The sequence below is a fragment of the Cibotium barometz genome, chromosome 65 (genome assembly GCF_041138505.1).
Source record: "Cibotium barometz isolate CiBa-2024 chromosome 65, ASM4113850v1, whole genome shotgun sequence".
Classification (NCBI taxonomy): Eukaryota; Viridiplantae; Streptophyta; class Polypodiopsida; order Cyatheales; family Cibotiaceae; genus Cibotium; species Cibotium barometz.
In genome coordinates this window covers 10,532,483-10,559,742 of record NC_141110.1, presented here as the reverse complement: position 1 = coordinate 10,559,742, position 27,260 = coordinate 10,532,483, and the positions used below count along the sequence as shown (strand labels likewise).

General features: G+C 40.8%; 2 protein-coding genes across 2 annotated transcripts; both read right to left on the bottom strand.

Moving 5' to 3' along the window:
• Nucleotides 1-7,944: 7,944 nt before the first annotated feature.
• On the bottom strand, nucleotides 7,945-9,159 carry LOC147602908 (brassinosteroid-responsive RING protein 1-like). Its single transcript, XM_086797327.1, has one exon. The coding sequence runs from the start codon at nucleotides 8,810-8,812 to the stop codon at nucleotides 8,186-8,188; it is 627 nt and encodes a 208-aa protein (XP_086653453.1). The 5' UTR covers nucleotides 8,813-9,159; the 3' UTR covers nucleotides 7,945-8,185.
• Nucleotides 9,160-12,436: 3,277 nt separating this feature from the next.
• On the bottom strand, nucleotides 12,437-13,595 carry LOC147602907 (brassinosteroid-responsive RING protein 1-like). The gene has a single exon (XM_086797213.1). It carries the CDS (start codon nucleotides 13,283-13,285, stop codon nucleotides 12,707-12,709), a length of 579 nt encoding a protein of 192 aa, XP_086653339.1. The 5' UTR covers nucleotides 13,286-13,595; the 3' UTR covers nucleotides 12,437-12,706.
• Between the last annotated feature and the right edge of the window lie 13,665 nt (nucleotides 13,596-27,260).

Sequence of the window (27,260 nt, the reverse complement as noted above, 5' to 3'; positions counted from 1 at the left end):
CCAGATGGTGGCCTGATTAGTAGAAGGCAGAGCTGCTTGCTCGATAGGGACAATCCTTGGTCAAGTGATCAACTCTACATTTTGTGCAGGTGAGCACTGGCATGTCATTGAGCGAGGCCTCCACTTGTTGTGGTTGATGTGTATGATTCATATTTTTGTTTGGGCACTCGGCTACTCGATGTGGCCCTCCCGCAGCCAAAGCATTATAAAGGTCCTCTTCTCAAATTTGAGTTTATGTCCTTTCCCTTCCATTGTACCATGGTTTGAAACACAGGTACCGGTGTGTTATTCTGTAGGACGTAGTATTCTGGCGTAACCTCAGTCGTGTCCTTGTAGGATTCCCCACTAAGTTCTATTTTCCGCATCATGTCAACATCTTCTGATGGCTCTTCAATCACTACTTGATTGATCTTCACATGTGGTGGTTGTGGCAGTAGAACTGGTGGTGGCAAGGGCGAAGCGTCTTGTACCCGGAACATTCCCCTAGGTAAGTAGGAAGAGTTGGGTTGTCCAGCAGTGGCGGTGATCTACATAGGTGATGCCGACAAAGCTCTAATTGCAGGTAGTTGTGCCACATTTTAAAACCTTGGATATCTACACATTAAAGTGTCATGATTTTCCAGTTTTACAGTGAGCACAATAGAGTAATGGCCTTGCCCTTAATTGTGGACATTCGATGGTGGTATGATTTAATCTGCACAACATAGAGCACCACACCAATTCCCTGCAGGGGTAAAGGTGGTTATGCCCATGCCCAGATGTTTCTCTTCCCTCCTGGACTTTTAATTTTTCTAATATGGCATTACTGAGGTCATCCACAGTCATGTTTCTGACTTGCTTACTTCGAGCTCCAATTTCTTGGTGACTCGAGACATGCAAAGTCGTGGTTGCTATAGATGTTTTAACATCTTTGAGTTGTGGCAATTCTAATATATTATCTTCATATTCGATTGCCAATTTGCAGCATGAATCAACAGTAGAGCTAGTCGCTAGTACCAGAGGTAATCATGCATTTTATGGTCTCTAAACCCCCTCCGGAAACAAGGCAACAATTGATCATCTATCAACCTTTCCCGAAGTTTGCACCTTGAATTTAAGTGCTTTAGGATGAGAGACATAGTCTCTCATCGATTCGTCTTCCTTTTGTTTGATGTTATGTAACTGTGCCACAGGGCTCCCTCTGTCACCACCCACTGCGGGCAAAACTGGGCACAAAAATATTCGTTAACCTTGTGAAGTTAACCTTATCCTCAGGCTTAAGGGTTCGGAACCACTGATGAGCTTTTCCCTCTAAGATCAGTGAGAAGGCATGTATCATTGTCACAGCACTGACCGGTCAGGTTTCACATGTGGACTCAAAAATCTCTACATGTTGGATAGGATCCCCGTCCCGAGAAAACTTTTGGACAAGTTTTGAAATGATATGGGGTTTCATCTGGGAAGGTCGAGGTTCTAAAGTAGAGCCTAGTTCCCTGACCATCCCTTGGCCCCCATCTCTGCTGCCATATTTAACAGGTCTGCCCTTGTAGCCACATTAAGGCACATGGTTGGGTCATTCCTAGGCCTTTGGGGAATTACTCCCCCCTTCCCAGACCTCATCCCCTGCCTGTATTGGCTCTTCTAGGTATCTCGGGTTCATGGAATGGTCCGGTACCCTGGTGGAATTTCCCATTAGTCGCCTCATTGCGTCTGTGTAATTAAGAGCTCCATGTCTTGTAGGAATGTAGGGTTATGTGATCATTAGCTCAATATCCTTTTTGGTATAGAGTCGGTCCTCTACTTCTACTATCATGTTAGCTAGGTTACCCTCTTCTTCCTTGGTTGTAAACCCTTCCTCCGTTCTGGATTCCTCGTTGATGGGTTCCAAGTTTAAAATTTCTCCCCCCCCCACTCCTACCTGTAACTATTTCAGGTTCCTTTACTCGTAGTTGGAGTGGGGAGTTGTCGTTCTACCTCACTTCGTTGGAGGTCTAATTCCACTTCATCGGTGGTAGGAAAGAAGATTTGAGCCGTCCTAGCGGCACTTTCTACATCTCGTCTAATTCAAGGGGTGCCAGTATTCGACAGCCTAGAATTCAACGTTTGGAATGGCACTTCTTGTGTTGGACCGAGTCTAGCGCTAGTTGAAAGACCCATGCCCGCAGATTGTGCTTCTTCATCATGACTGATTTGGAGACCGAAAAATCCTCGAGCGATATCAATGATCCCACTAGACTTGGTTGGGGAGTGTGGTCTATCCTCTTCCCCAAACCCAGCGTATCTCAGCCCTTCTTCCATGGATTCTTTGCTACTAGTTTCAGCAATGGTCAGGTTTCTCAAAACACTCAAGTGTGTGCTTGTGGAATGTCCTGATCCCCACTTCTTTGGTAGGAAGTTCCTGGGTGATTCGATGCACTATCATCAGGCATAAGATTGTCTCCAATGAGTTTTCTACATCTTAAGTGCATGTATATACGATTTGATAAGCTATTAATCAACCCAAATTGATTTCACTTCTTATTCTATCGCTCTGTTCAGGAGCTGTGAAACTGTACGAAAGGGTTCACGTCGTAAACGATTTTCTTGCACTTTCATGTGCTAAAAAATTTTCCACCTTAGGGTTAAATTCCTTCTTTTAGTCAAAGTCACTTTCCTTAGCCAACCCTCGCAGCCTTGGTATTGTCTATCCGTTGGTTTGGTCTTCCCGTGAATCTACTGGAATTTTTTGAAAAGGGAAGAAAACCATAACCAACCTGCTCCTTCATGTTGGTGTTTGTAGTGATGCAAAAATCAAAATTATCAAGAATAACTAGTGAATCCTTTCCTAAACTACTCCACCACAACATACACAGCATCATAAACCATATCTTTTTTCTACTACACATACCTTATCTCTTCATTTTCCACACAATGTAGTACCAGAATGCAAAGGCAATAATGAATCCTATGCAATGGGAGAGGAGCTGAAACTCAAAGAGGATGGAAGAAACAAAGGTGTTTCCCCGACACACACACAGCGGCGCCAAAAATGTTATGGGCTACCACACCTCCTAGAGGGAACTCTACACATTCACCTAATGGATGAGCAATAGATCACAACCGTCATATAGGGTACTTACCAATGCTTCGATCTCGAGTCCCTTGAGGCCTCCAAGCTTGCTTGTCAAGCTCCAAACTCTAAGCTCCACCTCCACACTGTCACCGTGGAGTCGCTCATATCATCACATAGGCCAATAACTCTCTCTCTCACTCTCTCACAGAAGCATAAGTACACGAGCATGAAAGAGGCACAATGCTAGAATGCTCTCACTCCTCCAACCTCTCTCAAGTCATAAGGGGAGAGCTCTCAAAAGCACAAAGAGGATGTAAAGACACAAAGAGGATTGTGTCTTTACATTATGAGAAAATCCCTTATATACATTTGGCCCTTATTCACACTTGGGCGCCCAAACTTACATACTAGGCCTTGGGTGGCCAATATCTCATAATGCACAACCTTTATATAGTGCCTTTTCATGACACTTATTAATGTCCTCAATTGAGTATCATGTTGTTAATCCAAAATGGGATTAACAGTAAAACCATGAATGGATGCACCCATACATTATCACATTATCACCTCCCATGTATGGGTGCATCCATTCATGGTTTTACTGTTAAAATTAACAGCATTCTAGAAGTCCAAATGACAGAAAGTGCCCATGGGATCGTGAGGCAACCTCGAACAATTGCAGTGAAAAAATCCCGATAGCCCTACGGATGCCCCCATGGGGCTTGCATTCGTGCGGTGGGCCCTGCCAAACACGACCCCTATCTAGCGTACAATGCCTGTGAACACCTCCCCCAAACACCCGGGAGCTCATTTCTCGCCAAATTATACACACACGTATCCATGAGTGAGCCACCAACACCTCGAATTCACGGGCACCATCGACCCACACCTCGCATAATGCCCGCCATATCCTCCTAGGTCATGCCTCCCTACATGTACCCCCTGCCACCTCCCTTTCCTGCACTTACACCCCCTTCTAGGCCCCTCTTGAATAGGTGGTGCATGTATTCCCCCCTTTGCCACCTCTGCCCCCCCAATTACACCCCTTCGAGACCCCTTCTTGGTGCATGTACCCCCCTTTTGCCACCTCTACCCCAACGTACACCCCTTTGAGAACCCTCTTAGATGAGTGGTGCTGCCCCCCCCCTTGATGCACCTAGCGCCCATGCACCTTGTCTAGATGGTGCCTCCACCGGACGCACTTGCCCCCTATTTGCACTCTCTCCATGCACAAGCACCCCTTCCCTGCACCTATATATAAACCCCCCTCCCCTCCTTCCTATAGGTACCCCTCACGTATAGGCCTCCTGTACACTAAGCTCTAGGTCTGGGACATGTTTTGCAACTCTTCTCTCTTCTGTGAAAGACTTAAAGCCACCTTCTTACTCTCTCCCAACCAAGGCTACCATTCCCAAGCCTCACCCCCTCCCCTCCCGTTGAGAGCCCTCTCGCTAATAAGGACAACCTTCTCACTAAGGAGGACAGCCTCGCAAAAGTCCCCCCCCCATATGAAGAAACTTAAAAGGTGACCATAGGGTTTATTCTTAGTGAAGCTTTAGGATTTTGAGTAACCTTTTGGTAGGCCAAACGATCTCCGTTTCCAAATCCGTTTGATCTACTAGAATCCCCTCTCTCTCCTAGTGATCCCTAGCATTTCACACCCACCTTCCTCTCTTTCTATTCACTGCAAATAAAGACACTTTTATGGCACCAAAACACTGTTGAAATGAAGAACCTCGTGACATTCAAGGTACAAATGAGAAGGCATGCGTCCATGCAAATAATTTTGCCCCTTTCGAAGTGAATCATCATCACCACACGTAAATGACAACCTGGTTGGCCAGATTTTTAATTCTTTTAAATATAAACAAATTCACCCTTTTGGGTCGTTAAGTTAAGATTCTTAGGATTATGTCCCTATTGGATAAGTATACAATGATTACGACTAACATCGTAGAAGTATCGTACCACCTCACTTATAAGTTGAGTAAGTTCTAAAAGATTAGGATTCTGATATATCGAGAATTGCTACTTTTTATCCCCATAGATTCCCTTAAGAGTCCTAAAGCAAGGCAAGTAAGTGAAACGATGAGCGAGTAATCTTGCTCCTAGAATTCTTTACGGTTCTCTTTTCATATTGATAAGAACTATTAGCTAAGAAGATCATTGTTGTCTAATGTTGCTTTCTATATTATCACTCAATGAATTGTTGGAAAAAGAATGTTAAAAAGAGAATGTTTTCCTGGTTTAACGGATATGTTTACTGGTTTCATTGCTAATCTACACAGGTACAGCTTCTCCCTCCTTTAGCTAATTCCACTCTTGCCTGTGTAGTTGGGTGGAGGCAATAGCAAGGCATAAGTCAACCTAGGGTAATCCCCCTTTATGCCACTCAGAATTGAATTTATGCCTCCGCGAGGGTGGACATGTGATTATGGATGTTGCCTAGCTCTGCGGGCCCAAGCTAGTGTGGTGAATTAGCCCACCTCATAAGTAGACGTCCCCCTTGAGAGGAGTGGGAGGATTGGGTATAAGCGGCAGCACCCACCTGAGGGGGCAATAGGCTAGCTTGGCCCTCGCTTGGGGTATGCCTAGCTGGTTGAGGCTAGAAGACCGATAATGGTGATTTAGTTTTGGTTTGGATATGCCTATGGACATGGATATGGAGGCCTATATTTGGTGTTGACATGGTTTTAAGATCTCTTTTGTGAATATTTTGTTGTAAGTAGTATTTTAATGTAAATATTATTTTGTGCACTAAAGGCTATTTTAAGAAACATTGTGGAACTTCTTTAATTAGGCAACCTATTTTTTGTGTTTACAGTGTGGTAGGACCAAATTAGGTAACACAAATGAATTGGGTAAGTGTGTGGATGGATGCCGGACGATGGCGCCATCCTATGGATGGGTGAACCTGATGAATCAGGTAACTTTTGAATAGATTTATTTATTATGATTCGTAGTAAAAGTACGGCCCTAAACAAGTTCCTTTTTGGGGGACTGAGCCAGTAGGTGTGCCTTGAGAATGAACAAGGAAAAAAATGTTGGCTTCTATGAATGAAGTGTGGGACTTATTCCATCCTCAATCACACACAATGAGTGCTATTCGATCTGAGGAATAGATTCCTTTTCGAATGACTACGTTTCCCCTAAAAGATAAAGTTAGGTCTCTCCATTTACTCGTATCCATGTATTTTTGAGAGATTGGGGTGTTGTCAATTGGAGACCACGGGACTTAGCCACTTATTAAAAGGATCCCCTTGGCCTAGCTAGGGTGGGTCCTTACACATGTTCACATTAATTTAAGCCCTTGGCCCTTACACTTGGCCTTGGCCCATACCAATATTCACGATCCTTTTCACATTTTTTGGCCCATAGTCCATGGCCCATTATATATCCTTCATATGTACATAATATATGTACTCGGGCTTCCCATATCATTACAAAGCACCATTAATGTCACCTCAAATTGTTATACCTACACATCCCAAGGGATTGGATGTTAGCTAGACAAGGGGTACTATTAACCCAATCAATGCTTTGATCAAGTCAATGAAAGTCAAAGTTTAATGGAAATCAATGCAAGTCAAAGGTCAACTAAGGAAGCAATGATCAATGGTTCCTAGGATGCACAAATCAGCTATAGAAGTAATGTGTGAGGAAGACAAGTTTTGGCCAATGCGATTGAGAATATACAAGTAGCCTCCAACTCATACTTGAACGCACAAGGTAGGTTCACATGGTTTGAAGCACAAATTCCAAGGTCAAATATGTTGATTAGAGATGGATTGATAGTCTTCATTGACCAAAGGCAGGTTTCCAACATCGAAACCCGAGAGTACGATGAGAAATTATTTTCAACTAGGAGTTTCGTGGCAGCAGGAATTGTACTGAAAGAGACCCATGATGACACTAGCATAAAAATGTGGTCATAGGTCTTAGGTGCTGAATTAGAAGCTTAGGGAATAAGGAGTAAGAGACTAGACTAGTGAATAAGTGAGTATGGTCACGACGCGGAAAAGTGTGACCACCCATAACTTCCATAACTTAAGTTGTTCTATGCCTGTGTATGTGTGCACTCTAGATGTAGGATGATTGTGGGTTAGCATCACGGGGATGTCACACATGGCATGTCCGTTACCATGAGACCATTGAGGGGTGAAAAAAATACTCAAAAGTTTGTTTGATCCACCTCATGCATAACCTCTATGAGTGTCTAGAGCAACTCTGTGCAAGATTGAAGCGGATCACATCTAGACCCTCATTTTTTGCTTGAAGGAAAAAAACAGAAACAACTCAGCACTCCCATTGAATGCCCCCTCTCTAAGCATTTACTGGTTCCAATGTTTATGTCACATGTACCTTACAAAGGCAACTATAGCCTTTGTTCTATTTTTCCTTCAGTCAAACGTTCCCTTGAATTTTGTCATATTAAAAGTTTTTGTGGAAGTGAGGTCCTTACTCATGTCTATACTCTCTTATTTCGTTTAAAGATTCAAAACCCACTAGTGCGTGCAGCACTAGGCCTTTAGGTATTAAGCAAGGTTCTCTTATTTCATCTTCGTGGTAGCCTTTACACGTCAAAGTGCAAGGCAACCTACGGTGTTTTGAAGTTTGGACTCTTGTTCCTAAGGCCAAGTCAAACATTATAGACCAAGTTGAATTTCAACGATGAATAGCTTCAAACTTTGAAGAAGTGGACACGGGACCTATTTAAAGAGGAAAGGTTTCACACAATGAAGAATTTTCAAAGCTTTTGAAAAAGTCTTTTATTGAGGCTCGTGCCGGCGGGACGAAAAGTCGAGGCTCCACACGTTTGCCAATTGGCATCCGACTGAGGATCTTTTTTTTGGAAATTAAATAAATAAAAATAAACAACTCGAACTAAAACGCTGCTTCTCAAGCCCAGCTTAATTAAGCATTCACAACAACAGTAATTAAAAAGAATAATGATGTGTTAAAATAAATGGTTGCCTACAGCAAAATTTACAAGAATTCTACAAGGTCTACCGATGGCTTCATATTACCATCCAATTCAGTATCTCAATTGGGTAATCCCCCGGCGCCAATGATGATGGAATAGGGTTTGATTGGAGTCGCTAGTATATATTCGAATGAAACCATGTATACCGTATCCATATAAATCAGCTCCACCTAATGTGTGGTGGTGTGTCCTAAACCTGGCATATGGAAGAAATAATCGTGGTACGCTCCTTGTTGTTCTTCGAGGGATGCGAACCAGGATGCTAATTCATCAGACAGCTCTTGTTCTCTCAGCTTTTCCTGCATGGCGATTTCTTCTGGGACTAGTGAGGTTCTGCAGATGGGGCAGGTTCTATGGTTGTGGTTCAGCCATCCATCAATGCAGTCTTTATGAAAAATATGGCAGCAGTGAGGGAGTCCCCGGATCTCTTGCCCATTCCCAAACTCGCAAAGGCAAACAGCGCAGTCTTGTTGTGAAGCTGCTGTTGCGTGATCTTGTAATGGCAGGCTTTCATACAAAACAGAAGGCAGTGAGGCTTGCACAGCTTTGGCGAAGCTACTGGGGATTGGTTGTATCCGTGGGGTATTGCTTGCGTAGGAATTATATTCAGCTTCATCGTACTGAGAATTAAAAGTGTACCATTGCTGCAGAGTAGAATCATTCAAATCTGGCTGCTCCCTGTGCAAGCCCACCAACGTTAGGACAGAGTTGCAGAGATCTCGTACGGCACCCATGGAGATTGCTGCGGCTAGGAGAAGCTTGGGCAGTTTAACAGCATAGCTGATGGGAAAGCCCATATAGACAGAAATTATGATAGTGGTACAGGAATTTGTGAATACAGAGGAGCAAGGGGGGAAGAAATTCTTCTTGCAGGTGGTGCAGGTGATCAAGGACCTACTATAACGACTGTATTAGAACTGTGTGTGTGTGTGTGAGAGAGAGAGGGAGAGAGAGAGAGAGCAGGTGGTGCAGGTGATCAAGGACCTACTAGAACGACTGTATTAGAACTTTGTGTGTGTGTGTGTGTGTGAGAGTGAGAGAGAGAGAGAGAGAGAGAGACTGTGGGGGAGAGCGTGTAGCGTGAGGAGATCCAGCTGAAGTTCGAAATCCCAAGGCCTTCTCCCTCTCTGTATGAGAGCGAGTAAGCAGCCTTAGGGTCCTTCTTATAACCCTACGCGTTGGGTCAGCCAATGCGGTATATTAGAGTCGGTCAGAAAGAACAACGCGTTTATTTAGGGCGGCCACACGAAGATTACCCTCGAGTCAGCTCTTCAAAGGGTCACACTATAAAAATCCATATAGCACGTCTACGGTTTCAAAATGCCCCTACATATTATTTTACGTAATTGTTCAACCCCCTTTTGTAAATAAACATGTTAGGATTTCGAATTACATTAAATAACTATTTGTTAAATCCTCTCTTACATGTATACTTCATTCAAGTCTCTCAATTTAACCCCCCCCCCCCATGCTTGTTCAACCCCCTTTTGGAAATAAACATGTTAGGATTTTGAATTGCATTAAATAACTATTTGTTAAATCCTCTCTTACATGTATACTTCATTCAAGTCTCTCAATTTCAACCCCCTCCCCCCCCCATGCTTGCACTAAGTTGTTTTGTTACATGTCTCTCACACTTGTATAAAGAAAGTGACTCCCTCAAGATTTGAATTGACACTTATAATTTCAATACCTTGTCTTGCAATTTAAAAAAAAGGAGACATTGTGATGCTCATTAAAGCACTCTATGTTTTGTAACTGCCTCCTCTAACTTCTTAATATAAGCTGCCTTTATTTGAAAAAAAAAAGACATACACTTTAATACCATCCAATCATATTCTTATCCACTAAGACATTACTCAAGGCACATGATCAATCTTTTTAATTCAAGATTATGGCACCTAATCAAGTGGTTACTCTTAACTTCCTCTACATATTTCTTTCGATTCTGTTAACTTTACACTGTAAACTACTACTCACAATTCAAATTTAACATGTGACACCTCCAACCACATTCTCTTTTCATGAATTGTTTTCTGAGAGATTAATGATCTTATAAATGCTAGGGTTCAATTATTCATAGGTGTTACTTATTTGTGATGGGTTAAAGGATTAATCAAGTTTTTCATCAAGTAACCCTCAAGCAAAAAGAAAAGTATATTAATTATTCGCACTCCTATTCAAAGCTCTCTCTCTCTCTCTCTCTCTCTCTCTCTCTCTCTCTCTCTCTCTCTCTCTCTCTCTTTCTCTCTCTCTCTGTCTGCCATTTGATTACTAACCCCTCTCTTTTTCTTTTTCCCTATATAGGTTAGAATCGCACTAAAAGCCCTTCATATATGCTATATATCTAACATGTTGGATTCACTTATTAGCTCTCTCTTCCTCTAGGGAAGCTCTCTAAATCTGCCGCCCTCGTTCTTTGTAGCCTTCCATAATATATCACAAAGCATGTAAGAGTGTATTTGACATTTTATTGGTTTACTTACAAAATAATCTCCTCTATTAAGTCAAGTCACTCGCATTGACACTAGTTAAAACTTAACATCCTCCCAAAAAGATTTATTGTGCATATTTGAAAGCCTAAGGGTGAACTCGTAGGCACTTTTAAGGTTATAACTTTTGAGTTTGAAGTTTTCAAAAGTATTCATCCTCTCGAGTGCCCTCCTCCCTCTAAGACTAGTGTTGTATGAGATGATTAAGTTATGTTTTTTACGGAGAGAGAGAGAGAGAGAGAGAGAGAGAGAGAGAGAGAGAGAGAGAGCGAGAGAGAGAGAGAGAGAGAGAGAGAGAGAGAGAGAGAGAAGAGGAGAGAGAGAGAGAGAGAGATCCTCATTCCTCTACACAACATGCTTATTAGCCATTAGGAGGTGCTCAACACAGGACATTGTTGGCCTATGAGAGAAGGAAACAAATGTTGCTAGATGAAATGATACACTCACACATGTTAGTCTGCACCCAAGTGCAGACACATGTTAGTCTGCACCCACTAGTTCTGGTAGTGGGAAGGTGGATTACTTCATTGGCTCAAAATCCTATCCCCATCCTGTAGCTCACTGGCATCGAAGGCGATCCTCTATTTCGAAAACAAAGGTTCACACAATAAGCTCATGTACCTTTAATACCTTTTACGCAAAATAGCATTCCAATATGAACTTTAGACTATTTAATATGGTCTTGCCGCCCCCCTAGGAAAAAGTATAGCCTCCTACTTATTTGGTATTCCCAATTTGCCAGCTATACTGAGCTCTAGAACTATGTCATAATTCTTCTGAGCTATCCATCTTTTTCTCAATGATTTTCTTACCCCATTCTCATGCAGGCATGCTTATTGTTCAATGTTGCACAAAATAGAAGATTACTACTTGGAATTTTAATGGAGGAAGTTTAAAAAAAAATATGTAGATAAATGACAATTTTTAAAAATAGTATCTAGATTAGCTAAATTTTCTTGATTGAGCCTTTTATTTCTCTAACAAAATGGAGACAATTGGAGAAAGAGAGGAACAAAGAAAAACAAGGCAACATTTGAGCAATTGGTGTGGGAATGCAACCAAAATCTATTTTTTGTAGCTAATGTCCTAGTTGGGAATATGGTGTTACAAGCTTTTCCCACAACATAATTATTTGTCCCAAAAAGATTCCAACCATGGTGTTTGCCAAGAATGGCAAAATGGGCACAGTTGGGACATTGGTCTCAAATTGTGTCTCTTAGGCTCTTAGGCAAGGTGCCTCTTAGGCACCTAGTACATTCATGGGAGTGCGCACCTTTCAGCTGTATTTAATGGAAAAAAAGCATCCTTGCCCAAGCAGCAACAAAGAAGATGGCCTTAGACGGTAACAAAGAAAAATATCCTAGAAATAGGTGATCAAGGTTGCTTTTTGATGGGTGTTGTGCCGTTCTTGGGCATTTTGGCCCTTAAAATATAGCCACTTATTTTGAGTTACTTGTTAAAAAAAATAATGTAAATAGTGAAAAAAACGGGAATTATTTCTATTGAACCAGTCATTGTAAAGGGTGACCCAGCCCAAGGTCGTCTATCAAGGTTAGACTATTTGATATTAGAGTGTTAGACCAAGTTATTGATATCAGAGTGTTAGTCATTGTAAAGGGTGACCCAGCCCAAGGTGATGGCCGTCTATCAAGGTTAGACTATTTGATATTAGAGTGTTAGACCAAGTTATTGATATCAGAGTGTTAGACCAAGTTCAAAGGCAGATAATTTGTGGTCCCACGCGTCATGCCGCATGGCTTAGGCTTCCGGCGGGATTACGTTCGTCAATAGTATTGTGCCATTTGGCATCCGTTTAAGAACGTTCCTACACGCAGGCTTTTGAGAGAAAAACAAAGCACACAACTCCAACTAAACGCGCTTCAATACCAACCAAGGTCCATACCCAATGACGCTCATTCACAACGACAGTAACGAAAAAGAATAATGGCGTGGTTAACTTAATCATGTGGTGTGGCCTACAGTAAATTAATTACAAGAGTTCTACAAGGCTAGCTATCAAACTGTGGCTGCAATTCATATCATTATCAAATAAGTTTTGATAATCTTCCCGCTGCCAATTAGATTCTAGAGTAGCTAAAATTCAGATGCAAGCATGGAAAACGTATCCATGTAAATTATGAGATCCTAATGCATGTACTTGGTGTGTCCTAAACCTGGCATATGGATGAAAATGAGCGTTTACCCACCTTCTTCTTCCCGGAGGCCTGTGAGCCAGGATGCTAGTTCATCAGACAGTTCCTGCTTTCTAAGCTTTTCGTGCATGGCAATCTCTTCTGTGACCAGGGAGGTTCTGCAGAGGGGGCACGTTCTATGATTGTGGTGGAGCCAGCCATCAATGCAGTCCTTATGAAAAATGTGGAAGCAGTAAGGAAGCGCCCGGACCTCTTGCCCATTCCCAAACTCGGAAAGGCAAACAGCACACTGCTCTTGTTGTTTTGATGCTGTTGCTGTGTGACCTAGCAATCGCAGGCTTTCATACAACACAGAAGGCAGTGAGGCTTGCACAGCTTTGGCAAAGCTACTGGTGCTTGCTTGAATGCATGGCGTGCGTCTTCTTGCGTAGAACTCAGCTTCGGAATCAATTTGTGCGTTGAAAGTGTACAGTTGCAGTGTAGGATCACTCACATCTGGGTCTCTGTACAAACCCACCGAGTTTAGAAGAGAGTTGCAGAGATCCCTTATGGCAGCCATGGAGATTGCTGCAGCTAGGAGAAGCTTGGGCAGCACACCAGCATAGGGAATTATGGGAAAGCCCATATTCAAAGAAATTAGGATAGTGTGAAAGGAAATTATGAACGCAGCAGAGCAGAGGGGAATTAGAAGCTCTAGCAGGTGGTGCAGAAGAACAACGACCTTCTTGTTTTGAAAGTAACTAGTACTATACCAGTACTCTTGGTGTTAAGACTCTGCGTGTGTGTGTGTGTGTGTGTGGAGGGAGGGATGAGGGAGAAGGCTGCAATTCCAAAGGGCTTGAGAGGGAGACATATAACACAGTGCACACCATGTACACACACACACTTTTTCTCGTCTGTCTCTCAATGGCTTTAGAAAAGTTGAAGAAGCCTATAGAGTAAATAATAATAATAATAATAATGACGTTTTTGCTATTTACGAGCACTGTGGAGAAAAGTTAGAGGTTTGCATTCCCAAGGCCTTGATTCTGTGTGTGCGTGTGGGGTGGTGGTATGTGAATGCACAGAGAAAGGGAAGGCCTGCCAATTCAATATGGGATCCGGTTGATAGAGTTAATAGCACGAAGATTAGTAATGTAATGATGCTTAAAACACGATGGTGATCACTCAACTCCTTCCGATCCACCTCTTCCACCATCCTCCATGTTCTGTGTATCGACACAAGCAACCCACCATTTCATCAATCTCTCAATCTTGTTCTTCTTCCTTAATCCCAAGAATAGCTCATGTCTATTGCGAGGTCTCATAATTAATCCTCGTTGCATTATTGCCCCCTTTTCTACCAATCAACTACAGGCGTTATTCACTTTAATATCATCCCATCACCATCGGCCTTTGATAATTTTGGACTCTCCCCTCTATTATCATTCCAACATATTCTTGTCCATTAAAATGAATATGTCAAATACTCAAGGCACATGATCAAAGTCTCATGTTCAATACCTAGGCGGTGCAAGCCTAAAAATGGCATTTCTTTAGTGCCCTCTCATGCATGCAATCCAATGTAAGCTTTAGAAAATAATAATCATACACACTTGAATCGTCAATGTGGACTCTTTGCATACTTCTTTGGATAATTGAAATGGTACAACCTGCTACTAATAATAAGGTAAATGGTACATGTTCTACTTGCCCTCATTCACTTTTGATGGAGTCTAATTCATTAGGTGTTGCATCTCTAGAGATGGATTAATCAATAAGTCAAGTTCTCCATCAAGTTTTCCTTTTGTTGGAGGCAATTTCCACTTAGTGGGAATACACATGCCTTAATGGGGGTGGTGCTGGGTGCCCTATAAAGTGCACGTGGGTTCTCTCTTCTTCCACCTCCCTGGATTCAAAGTTTTAGGAGGGTTGGCTTGGTCCTGCACCAATGATACCCTCACTTTCCCTATGGCAAGAGCCTCCTATGTGTGTATGTTGGCATCCTAGAAATGACCATGGTGGTCATGGATGGGTTGGCGTTGCTAGATTGTTTCAATCCTTTTGGTTTGTTTTGTTTTTCGAGTTGGGGTCAACTAAGCACAGATGTGCTTGTTAAATTCGAAAGATGTGCCCGTTAAATCTGAAAGGCCAAATTTTTTGTCACGTGTTTCGACAAATATACATCTGCTTCAATCCTTTTGGTTTGCCTCAAAACTAACTAGCACACTCTCTCCACCCTCCTCTCTCTCTCCAATAAAGGAAAGCTAAACTTAGTCCATCCTTTTATATCTTTGTTTTGCACATTTATTGTAGACTCACTTTCTCTATGAACTTTGAAACTTTGCATTCTAAACGGAGTGCAACTCTCTCTCCAACCAACGTAAGGTTAGCTATGCCAACTTTTAATTGCAATGGGAGCAACTCCTGGCTCGATGTCACCGCTTGTCTAATGCTAAGAGCACAAATATTCACCATCGATGCAAATTCAACTTGGCTCTATTTCACCGCTTTTGTAATGCTAGGAGCATTAGCTATGGTGGGTTTTTTTTTTGAAATATATATTATATTATATAAGGGCTATTACATCACGGCCATCCTTTTATCTCGCAAAAGTTACCCATATACATATGATGATTTCAAAACCAGACAGGCTACACAGTATTGAGCCATTTACATATTTTATCCCACTATGGTGAGTTTTTTCAAACTAGCCACTCAACACACTTCGTGTTATTGCACGATACACATATAGCCAATTTTTTTTTCTAATTATCTATCAGTATATTTCCCATCTCACCAGTCCCATAAAATAATATGCAAGTGGCCACAACAAAGTGCACGGCTCTCCGGCCTTCCACGGGCCTCCTCCCCCATTGTCAACAAAGGCTGCCACACTCGTAATATTTCATATGCACGCCTATGATAGTTTATCTCCACCACCCCCTTTCTCTTGTCTCTTAAGGGCGAGCACTCCCAAATAACTACTCTCATTCTCTTTTGATGAGTCCTTGCCTCGCTTTACCAAGCATTGTCCCCATCACATCCATTTATCATTTCAGTCCATAGCCATTTGTTTTGCACTATCTCCACCGATTCTTTCACCCCCTTGTCTACCCTTGCCCCTCACCTGTGCTTGGAACTTGCAAGACCCTTGTCGTGTAAGGAGATTGTCTTCAATTCTCAAATGCACAAATCTGTGACATGCCTCCTTTGCATTCGGCCGAAAGCTCTGCGCAAAGCTACTGTCCCCCCATCTTAGTCCTCATGTCCCAAGTAGAGCGCTCTCTCTCTCTCTCTCTCTCTCTCTCTCTCTCTCTCTCTCAATTGTTTTGATTGGTATACTTTTTCCATCACAATTTTTGATGCATATTCCGAGGGTTATGCCAACACCCATCAATTTTTTATTAAGAAAAGTATACTTGAAATATTTTTTATGAGTTGGTACACTTTCATCAAGGATCGTATTACAATATTGTGACTATGAGAACAATGAAAGCATAAAAATTAAATATACCAAGGAAAAGCTATACATAATTAGTAATTACAAAAGAAAAATACACATAACAAAGGAAAAATATGCATGTACATATAAAAATATGTTTTTTGATTAACACACACACACACACACACACACACACACACACTCACACACACACATATATATATATTGGTCCCAAAAAAAATTTAATGTATAAAATTGTTCATCTTGTGCAAGGTCGGGTAAAACATAGGTAACTAAGCTTTGAGGAGATAATGTTGGTAATGGTGATGAGTCTTCTTTCTCTTCTCTTAATTGGTTTTCATTGATATCAATTGAAACTACATGAGCATCCTTCTAAATCATTGGGATTAAGGTCTTCAACTTGTGAGATAGGAATTGTCTCTTCTTTAACATCTTTATACTAGAATGCACAGTCACAACCATCGAGTTTGGTGGTGTGTAATGTAGAATTTGCAATATATTGTTTCAACAAAATGGTTGTACATCTTTGTAATATGCAGATTCTAATAATGGGAACAAAGTGTGTTATATAACTAAAGAATGAAATTTGATTTGAGTACTTTGGTTTTGAGCATATAAGAGAATTAGAGAGACAAAATGAAAAAATATGCATGACATGTGGCAGCATTGAGAGGGCACTATTGCTTTTTTCCCTCATAGAAGCTTATGCAATATCGGATCACTTTTTTGCACAAGATTATGGGTCTAGATTGTAGTCCAACTACGTGTAATGCATAATTTTCCCATCATGTACTCAAATGGGTCTTACAATTATTTGCTTGTCCATTAGTTGTCATTCACCCACATTCAAGTGTAACATCAATAATCGAGTGCCTTCACATCATGGAGATTTGAGCTACACTATGGTACACATGATCGTGGAGCTTTGAGTTGCACATAAATCCCAAAAATGCTTCTTTTTCCCTCACAAATGATTTCCCATAATCCCGTGTAGCAAAAATCACTAGTTTCAACCTACACCCTTAATGTTCTTGTCCTCTTACTCTCTTTCATAGGAAGGATAGGAACTTTCAACATGCATTCTCTTGCACAACAAGCATAAACCCCTTCAACTTACACCCTTTACATTCTTGCCCTCTTGTATAATCTTCCTTGTAATTTTCTCTACTCTCTTCCATTGCTTTCGTGGTTTCTTGTTTCTCTAGTAGACACCCAATGGATTATATTTCAAAGCTTTGTGTATATAATGTTAAAGATGCACATGGTCAATAGGTCACTCAATCTTTGAAGAAATATTTTTATGTCTATATACAACAACCAAGTGCGACCACTCTATGTATAGTTGATGATAGAGGCAATATTAACCGCTGCTAGAAAGGAAGATTCCTTGGATTCAAGCAATTAAGGGAGCATGATCTTCAAGCATTGGTGCAACATATTTACATAATATAATAGCAAATGTAACTTGATCCAAAATGAGGCTGTGATAAGGTTTCCTATCAATTGTGTAAGCCTAAAAAGTCTTCGACATGTTTGAATACAACACTAGCATAGCACCGAGATTTAACAACAATGAAAAAGGTGGGTGGGTTAGGATTGCACTTTTGGTCACACTTTATAGCTAGTTTCGTTGTTATATACATTGCTATTTACTAAAATAGTATCCACAATTAGCATCACAACTAGTAAACGAACTAGGAACAATTCCACAATTTCTAGAGAGCATTCCACAAGAAATTTTAGAGACAATTTTGCAAAGTGACCATCTTGTTGGGTTGCCTAGTTTAAGGTACGGTGTTAGGTATGATAAAATTAAAGATGCATAAGGAGAATGCCATTAAACATATGAGAAAACACAAGTGCTAGATCCATTTTGATATTCGAATCAAAAAGTCTTATGTGGTGAGACACGTTTTTAATCAATCCCATCTTATAACAAATCCATTTAGCTTTCTCTATCCATTTCTAAATCTAGTATATCAGTGAAAGGCTGTGTATTTTACTATTATACTATCACTACTCTCATCATCATCACCAATTAATGGGTGCTCATTTCTTCCAATAATAAAAATCTCATCATGCTCTTCTATACTAAAGATTCTCCTCATGCTTCGGGTTGTTTCTTCATTATTTTGCACATGATCAATTGATGATGTAGATCAGGATCCACTTGTACCTCATCCATTATCTCCTCATCTTGATTTTGAAAGATACATTTTGATCGAGGGGATACTATAACATACCACCGTTTTGAATCCTTTGGATTAGGATGAAACACAACCTAGTAAAAAACAAAGATGCTAGTAAATTTATAATTTGGTTAAGGGTGTAATTGGTTTAAAAGCTCATCTATTCATAATGTTGTGGTAGTACAAAGGTTTATCTTTTGGATCATTCCAAAGTTCTATGGAGTCAATTGCAAAAAACCCACTTGGATACTTCTTGACAATTGGTTAAGCTCTACATACCTAGAACCACTTTGAAATCAAAGATGATCAAGTTGAAGGTTCTAAACCCAACCTTAAATATATCTTAAATAGTTCCACATAATTAATTTTGTCTACCATAACAATGGTATCATGTCTACTATGTTGGAGTGGAGATAAAGGTAGTAACATAGACACAAATGTAGCAAGTAATCATAGATAGAGAGAAGCATACACTCAAAGTAGATCAATGAGAAGTGTAAGTGAAGTAACATAATAAGGGCCTCTTACAAACCCACTCATAAGTTTGTGTATACACACTCGAGAGAAACCTCGTAAAATACCCCAGCCCATTATTAGCCTACGTACACACATCACTACTATATATAAAAGGCTATAAATCCCCCCTATAGCATGATGATGTGAAACATGTATAGGGATCCTGTGAATGACCAAAATAAGTCCAAGATTTACGAAAAGATTCAAACTTCTCTCATGAGAGAGACTTCATCAACATATATGCCACATTTTCATGTGTAGAGACATAACCCATGCTAAACTCTCGAGCCTCTCCATAAAATAATGATAATGTACCTCAATGTGCCTTGTGAAAGCATGAACTCATCATGAAACACTAGGTTTCTTGGCAACGACAGATGCACTTTGGTTTTTAATGAAGATGGAGGTGAAGGATTGTTATTATCCAACACTAAGCTCTACAAAAAGGCGTCTAAACCATACACACTCCATAGTAATTGTAAAAGCTGCCTTGTACTCAGCTTCATAGCTCGAAGTGACCATCATTATTGGCTTCTTTGCTGAGAGCCATGATATACATGAATCACCAAGATGAAAGCAAAAGAAAGCCAGTGGACACGCGTGTGTTATAACAACATACAACCCAATTGGAATCACTAAAAGCATGTTGCTAAAGATCATTCCCCTAAGCACAGAATAGCCCAAGGGATTGAGTGCCATCGAAATAGTCACTTGGTAGCCTACCGATGCTTACTTTTTGGACTATGCATAAATTTGCTCAAGTGGGAGACCTCAAACTGATGTTTGGCCATGAATTAAATAGATAGATGAAGCACCCAACAACCTGTTGATAATGTGATACATTAAATGATTCACCTGCATCCTTGGGGGGTTCATCCAAAAATATGTAAGCGTACCATGTGAGATCAAATGAAGGGGTTTTTAATTCAAAAATTTAAGGTAAATTTACAAAAAATAAGGGTTTTTTTAATACCCCTTGAACACATATTATACATAGGGTTTCTTAGTAGTGCACCCCTTGAGCCTGCATCTTAGAGACTAAGCCTAACACTTGCCTTTACTAGTGTAGCAACATGCTTATAGTCTTGAAGACATACTTCTAGGACTGTGTATAAATTTGCTCAACTGGGAGACCCCAAACTAAATGTCTGGTTGTGAGTATACGAGGCATGGGAAACAACCTGGTAATAAAGTGATGCATCAAATGGTCCACCTATCACCTAGAGATTGAGCCTCACACCTGCCTTTACTAGTGTAGCAACATGCTTACATTCTTCAGGACCAAATCATGTAAGTAGTCTTTGTATGTACTTTCACTAAAACATCATAATGCCATCATCACATTATATAAATTGTTTGCTTAAATGATAATGCCAAGGCTTATAAGAATTATGTTGCCAATGTATAGAACGATGACAAATAAACAATCTTTACTTCTCTTTACATAGAGGAGTAGGGTACTCTCAATTGTTGGACTATTGCAAAAATCATTTGCAACCAAGTATATACATTTATCTTCTCACGCCATGCTTTGGGAACCTACTTAAGGCCATATAAAGATTTTATTAATCTACATACTTTAGAATCTTGTCTCTTCTAAACAAAACTACAACGTTGAGATACATAAACCTCCTCATATAAATCATCATTCAAAAGAAGGCAATATTGATATCTAGCTAATGTACATTCCATCCATGATTGATGTGTTGCCCCAATGCAATAATACACTAGATTATAGTCATACGAGATATGAGAGAAAAGGTCTCATCATAATCTATACCCTTCTCCCAAGCATAACCATTTGCAAACAAACCTTTCTTGCAATGGTCACAACACTACCATCAACTTTATGATTGAACCTTACCTAGTAGTAGTCACATCATCTTTACGTTTAAGCTTATAAACCCATTCCTAACAATGGCCTTTTTTCCATAAGGCAAATTTACCAAATACCAAGTGCCATTTTTAAGGATTTCGTTGTACTGATCATGTATGACCTACATCCAATGATCATTTTCGTAAGCTTTCTCAAAGAAAATAAGCTTCTCTGCATTGCATATATTTGCAATGAGATCATGATCCATAAATGAATAAGATGCATGATGATGAGAACCTATAATAAGTGTCTAGCTAAGGAATATCTAATTTCTATCCTACCATGTCTACGCTAGCCATTTTAGCATACTCTGGACGCGATATGCAAGTAGGCAAGTTGTTGCACCGAGTGGCGCAGTGATGATAGAATGCTCTGTTGAACCACTTTCCACTCCTTGAGAACCACCTCGGTACTGCACGTGTGAAGGTGGCAGGCTCTGTAACCACCAAAGTAGCAGTTGCCAAGATCAATAAGTCTAAGCTTAAAATTATGGTTGGTCACTACTGCAAGGTTAGCAAGATGCACGAGTTTGAAGGTTGCATGCTGCAATTAGCTCACAGCTAGTAGTTGATAGCCAATGATGTGAAGCCTAACATAGTCATAGTTCTTAGGAAGTCATAGCCTTATGTCGATGAGTAGTTGCTCTGTAGTGATCCTGTACTGATTTTGGAAGTAATATAGTAAACAAAGAGAAATGTTACCATTCATTATATCTTTGTGTACTCTGTTCTATGTGTTGAATAAGAGTGTTGTGTCTCTATTTGAATAAACATGCTATGCACGTGAAAGAGAGTGAGAGAGTTACGCACAGCAGAGTGATAGTGTGTGAAGTTCTAAAGCAGAGCGATGTTCTATGTGTCCCCATGACCAATCTAGAGTTGGTGTTCGAATCCAGAAGCTCTAACGGGTGGCTACACGCCTCCCACTATGTATCTATTTGAATAAACATGATGTGCACGTGAAAGAGTGAGAGAGTTACATAGCGGAGTGAGAGCAGAGTGAGAGTGTGTGAAGTTCTAAAGCAGAGCAGTGTTCTATGTGTCCCCATGACCACTCTTCTAGAGTTGGTGTTCGAATCTAGAACATCTAGCAGGTGGCTATATGCCTCTCACGACATTGCCTGACTGGTTTGTTACATTAGACCATTGTCTTGCCATTTGGCGAGAGGGAAATCGGTGAGAAACACCTAGAGATCCTGCTAGGGAAAGTCTATTACAACTCCATTGAAAAACTTCCTATTGGAAAAAACACTACCACCCACTAAAAAAACTTTCTTCTGGGAAAAACTGTACTGTAACTCCACAAGAAAAACTTCCAACTAAGGGAAACCTCTACTGAAACTAAGATGGAAATATTTTTTGAGAAATTGCACGGCGGAGCAGAAAGTCACCCCACTGAGTAGCATTTTGCACCTTCAAGCAAAGGAAACTTTGAGAGAGAGAGTTCTAGTTTCACACAAGAAAGATAATCAGGCTAGAATTAGATTGCTGAAACAAGTCTCCGGGGAGGAGCCATAGCATGGAGGGGATTTTCTAGGCAGGTCAGTGCGGAGAACCTTCCACCACACAACCCATCCCCTTGAAGATTGTACCCCATGATGAAGCCACCACAACCTCTACATCGGAAATTGTATCCACATAGGATTCACCATGGGAGATGCATGTTCATCCTCACATAGCCTCGCCATCGATTATTATATTTGATACAAGTTTTGCTACACACTTAAATTATTTTTCTCTTCCTTCTGAGCCATCTTATGAGGTGGAAAAATCCATTCATGTATATGTTGAGGATCTCTAAGACTTGTCATATTTTGGGATAGAGCCTCCATACACTCCACCATCTTCCCTGAGTGTAGATGGTTATGGATACCACTCATCACTAACATTTGCTCGAGTTGCAGTTTGGAGCACCTTCATTTGGAAACCAGGGTTAGGCTACATCGACACTGCATGGGCTTTAATGATCTTATCCTCTCATCATCGACTTATGTACGCACCTTTGTAGATCCTTTTGATAAGGACACCTTTTCCTTGATGGCCACATCTGTTGCCAAAGCATCCCTCTACTCCATAGTCCATTCATTACCCATATCGATTTCACTTGGAAGCAGTACATTGGCATTGGCTAGGGCACCCCATTTGTCTTCATTCATTTATTACTCTAGCTTACAATATCACGCAGAATACTCGGAGTTTTTCATTTTTGTTTGGAATTCAGGTGGTGGTCCTATCACTTTGACATCCCTCTTCATTGGCATGGATTCATCAACATTGTACTCTACAACTCCCATTTTTATTTGGGATCTAAGCAGGTGATTATCGTGACATTCCGCCATGTCCTTGTGCACTTTTTTCCCACAGGGTTTTTTCCCCTTGGACAACCATCTCTCCATTGTACATATCTATATTGTATTCCCCTTTGGCTTATGCTTCATCTAGACACCCCTCCGTCTGGACTTGATCGACACACTTTAGGTCCCATCCCCTTTCACATCCAAGGGACTGGATGTGCTTTAGAGCTGGGAGGATGTTAACCATTACACTTATCCCTCACCTCAAATTTAATCTATACTTATCCATGTGGTCTTCATTGACACACTTTAGGTCCCATCCCCTTTCACATCCAAGGGACTGGTGGATGTGCTTTAGAGGTGGGAGGATGTTAACCCCTATACTTATCTCTCTCTCTCTCTTATCCCTCACCTTACATTTATCTTCTTGTATTCATCTAAGGGCACTTTTTCCCATGAGGTTTTTCCCCTTGGATATCCCACATTGCACTCATTTGTGTGCACACATTGCACAAAATTTGTATTACTTTATGCACATATTTTAAATGGTTTGAGGGGTGATGGGTATGGCCACACCCTATTGGTTGTAATATGTGGGATCACTCTATGCTTGCCATGTGGAAAAGATATGAGCCTCATTTTCCTATATAAAGAAGCATAGGGGAAGAGAGGCAAGGCATTCCTTCTCTAGCCCAAGTTGGAATCCACCATTGGTGTCACTTTTGGGTAGCCTCTCTAGTCTATCTGCTTTGGGTGATCTCTGGCCATTTGAGCTCTTGTGAGGGTGAGAGACTTGCTAGGTTCTTATGGTAGATGATCTATTTTGTTGAGTTGTGTGATAAGAGTGGCAGGAGAAGACTCCCTACTAGTGCCAAGGGTGCCTAACTACATGTGGGTTGAGACTTATTCTTTCTTCTTAGCACTAGTGCATGGAGGGTGCGTTTACTCCACTACATCCATTAGTTAGGGTGAGATAATTGTGAGTGTGTACTTCTATTTTTATTCATTTCCTTATCTATTTTGATGTTCTGTTCATTCCTTTTATCATTCCTTCATTGTTATTTCCATTTGTTACCCTCACCCCTCTCTCTCTCTCTCTCTCTCTCTCTCTCTCTCTCTCTCTCTCTCTCTCTCTCTCTCTCTCTCCATCTATTTCACCCCCAAGTACGGAGTGACAATGGTCGTTGGGCTTGGTTTCTTTCTATCTTCCATTGATGCGTGGACCCCCAAAGTGCTAGTCAGCTAGGCCTTAACAATGGTCTTGGATGATGTTGGCCAATGAGATGAAGTCTGCGAATTATGCCATATAGCCTTCCCCCCCCACGACCGCATGACTACATGGCATAAACTTGATAGCGCAAAGAAGGAATGAGATGTGAATCAAATCAAGAGTGAGTTTATGCCAGCACCAGGTAGTGAAGAGGTCCATCCTAGATTGATAAAAGATCACAGCTAGAATATTTAGTAAACATCGTAATGACTCTTTCATCTCGTCACTCACAGCCCACATAAATCATAAGAAATTCTACAACTCATGGAAGAATGTATGCGACTCGCTTGTATATCCGCATGCAATGCACACTTATTTGAGGCATTATTGTACATCTTCAAAACGAGACAAACCCAAAGACGAATAGTCAAAGATCTAGAGGCAAGATCATGAATCGCATTTTGTCATGATCCTCATTGTTGGAAACACTCACATCTTTCTTCCTAACATTTGATTTTGTTAACTCACATAACAACACAAAATCATTTGAGGCTATAGAATCGAAGACGATCCCACACTCACCTATGATAACTTTCTGACTCATTTAAATTATCTTCAGTCTCACTTTCCACCCGAAAAGATATTTGTTGCACTACATACACATATTTATAGAGGATTATAGACTAACAATATTCACATTTTATTTTATGGCACATATCATTCTAGCATCAAAATAATTCATAATACTTAGACATTCCTTTACTAAATATATATTCTTGTATTCTTAATCCTTTTTGTTAGCAATTTAAACAATAGCAATAATTTCATATTTACACGATCACGTAAAATTTTGTGTTAATATTAAGCATGAATAACATGTTAACGTATTCACCATGATCACTCATTTACAAATAGCTGGTCATTGCTTGGGGACTAACCTGCAAAAGCGTGTGCTGAGGTTTTACAGAATCTTGATAGGATCCTATCGGGCTTTTTACATTTATTGGTGTGCCGAGCGGGTTATTATGAAAGCTCAACAGGCTCAATGGGGATGATCGAAATCCCTACGGGTTATAATTTGTTATATATATTGGTCCCCTAGGGCTCGGTGGGGTGTATGTGTGCTGATAGATAGTATCATTTTGATAGTGACACCTTTTCCTCTCCTCTCCTTGAAGGAATGTTTGGGAATTTGGTCTTATTATTCATCCGGATGATATTCTTTCATCTAGCCATGAATGAGAGATGTTAGATTCAATTGATACTTGGTTGTACTATTCGATCCAATAGTGTCATTTGATAGTTTTTGCATGTGTCTACTATGCAACACCTAGTCGTATTCCTTAGCCATCTAGTGTCATTTTTTTTAACTTGTTAAGTTGTTTGACACTTGGTTGTATTACTTAGCCATGTGTGTTGAACAATATTATTTGTTGTCAATTTTTGTACATGCAATCATATACACATAGTCCAACCAATACACATAAGACACTACATGAGTTCTCTCTCTCTTTTTGTCACTTGATTTCAATCGGTTCTCTCTCTCTCTCTCTCTCTCTCTCTCTCTCTCTCTCTCTCACACACACACACACACACACACACACACACACACACACACAGACACGCACACACACACACACGCACACACACACACACGCACACACACACACATACACATTGTCTACAACAACACACACACACACACGTATATCACTTATCCATTGTGCTACTTTCTTCCTCTGTTAAAGTGAAGACCACACTCGGGGGGTACACGTGAGTTTATCATCAAGGGCTTCTTTATTCCAAAAATTTTGGTAAATTTACAAAAATATATTTATAAGGAAAGTTTGTACTACACTTTCTTGACCTGCTCAAGCAAGCATATGAGTGTTGGAGAGCAATGAGAATTAGGGTTTGCAGAGCAGCCTGCAGAGCGGCCGTACTTCCAAAATGGTGGCCCTACGAAGAGAGGATGTGATAGGGGGGATAGGCACCCTATGATCCTACATAGGCCATTCTCCTACTTTCTTCCTCTTTAGTGAAGACCACACTCGGGGGGTACACGTGAATTTATCAATCAAGGGGTTCTTTATTCCAAACATTTTGGTAAATTTATAAAAATATATTTACAAGGAAAGTTTGTACTACACTTTCTTGACTTGCTTAAGTAAGCGTATGAGTGCTGGAAAGAAGAGTGGTGAAAATTAGGATTTGCATACCGGTCATACTTCCAAGCTGGTGGCCCTACAAAGAGAGGATGTGACAAGGGGGATAGGCACCCTACGACCCTGCATAGGCCCTTGGTGTGGCCAAGCGTCGGGTTCTGAGCAAGGAGCTGGTATAGATGATAAGGAATCCCATTGAAGGTCTGGCCTCTTCAATGCATGGGGACAAGGGAATCCAGGCCTCAAGCACTTTTCACCGGGTCTGTAGCTTTTTTTGAGAGGTTCTCAATAAATTCTTGCCCCCCAGCCTTCTCCCCTTCTAGGGGGTGGAAAAGAGGCCTCTATCCCTGGTACTGAAAAAAGTTTTTGAAGGTCCTCCTATGGACGAAGAGACATCTCAACATGTAAGTGGAAGAGTAATAAGCCAAGATCAAGCTATAGTATCACAAGGGCATAGATCTCAAGGTAACTCCCTCTTTGTTAACCTCCCAAAAAAGTTAGTAAGGGATCTCCAAAAAAGTTAGTAAGGGATCTGGAGAGTGATTACCAGGCTTGAGCACTAATAGGGAAGGTGTTTTCCCCCCGCCCCCATGTAAAAATATGAAAAACGTGGATTCATAGAGAACCTATCATCTCCCAACCCAAATCCGTCTCACTCTTAGGGAGGTATCCACTTAAAGCCTTCTTAGAGCCAGAACCAAGGAAAGAACCTATAAGTAAGGAAAGAACCCCTCACCAAGGAAAGAACCTATCATCTCCCAACTCAAATCCGTCTCGCTCTTAGGGAGGTAGCCTCTTACCATGACTCCTGGCAACCCAGGAAAAAAGAAGAGTAAAGGTCTCCTATGAAGATTGTTTCCCTTAATGTCAAAGGGATCACTAACCCCCATAGGTCAGCTATAATTA

What these genes read in the sequence shown, in the direction of transcription:
- LOC147602908 (XM_086797327.1), bottom strand. Translation starts at nt 8,812, where the DNA reads ATGGGCTTTCCCATCAGCTATGCTGTTAAACTGCCCAAGCTTCTCCTA.
- LOC147602907 (XM_086797213.1), bottom strand. Translation starts at nt 13,285, where the DNA reads ATGGGCTTTCCCATAATTCCCTATGCTGGTGTGCTGCCCAAGCTTCTC.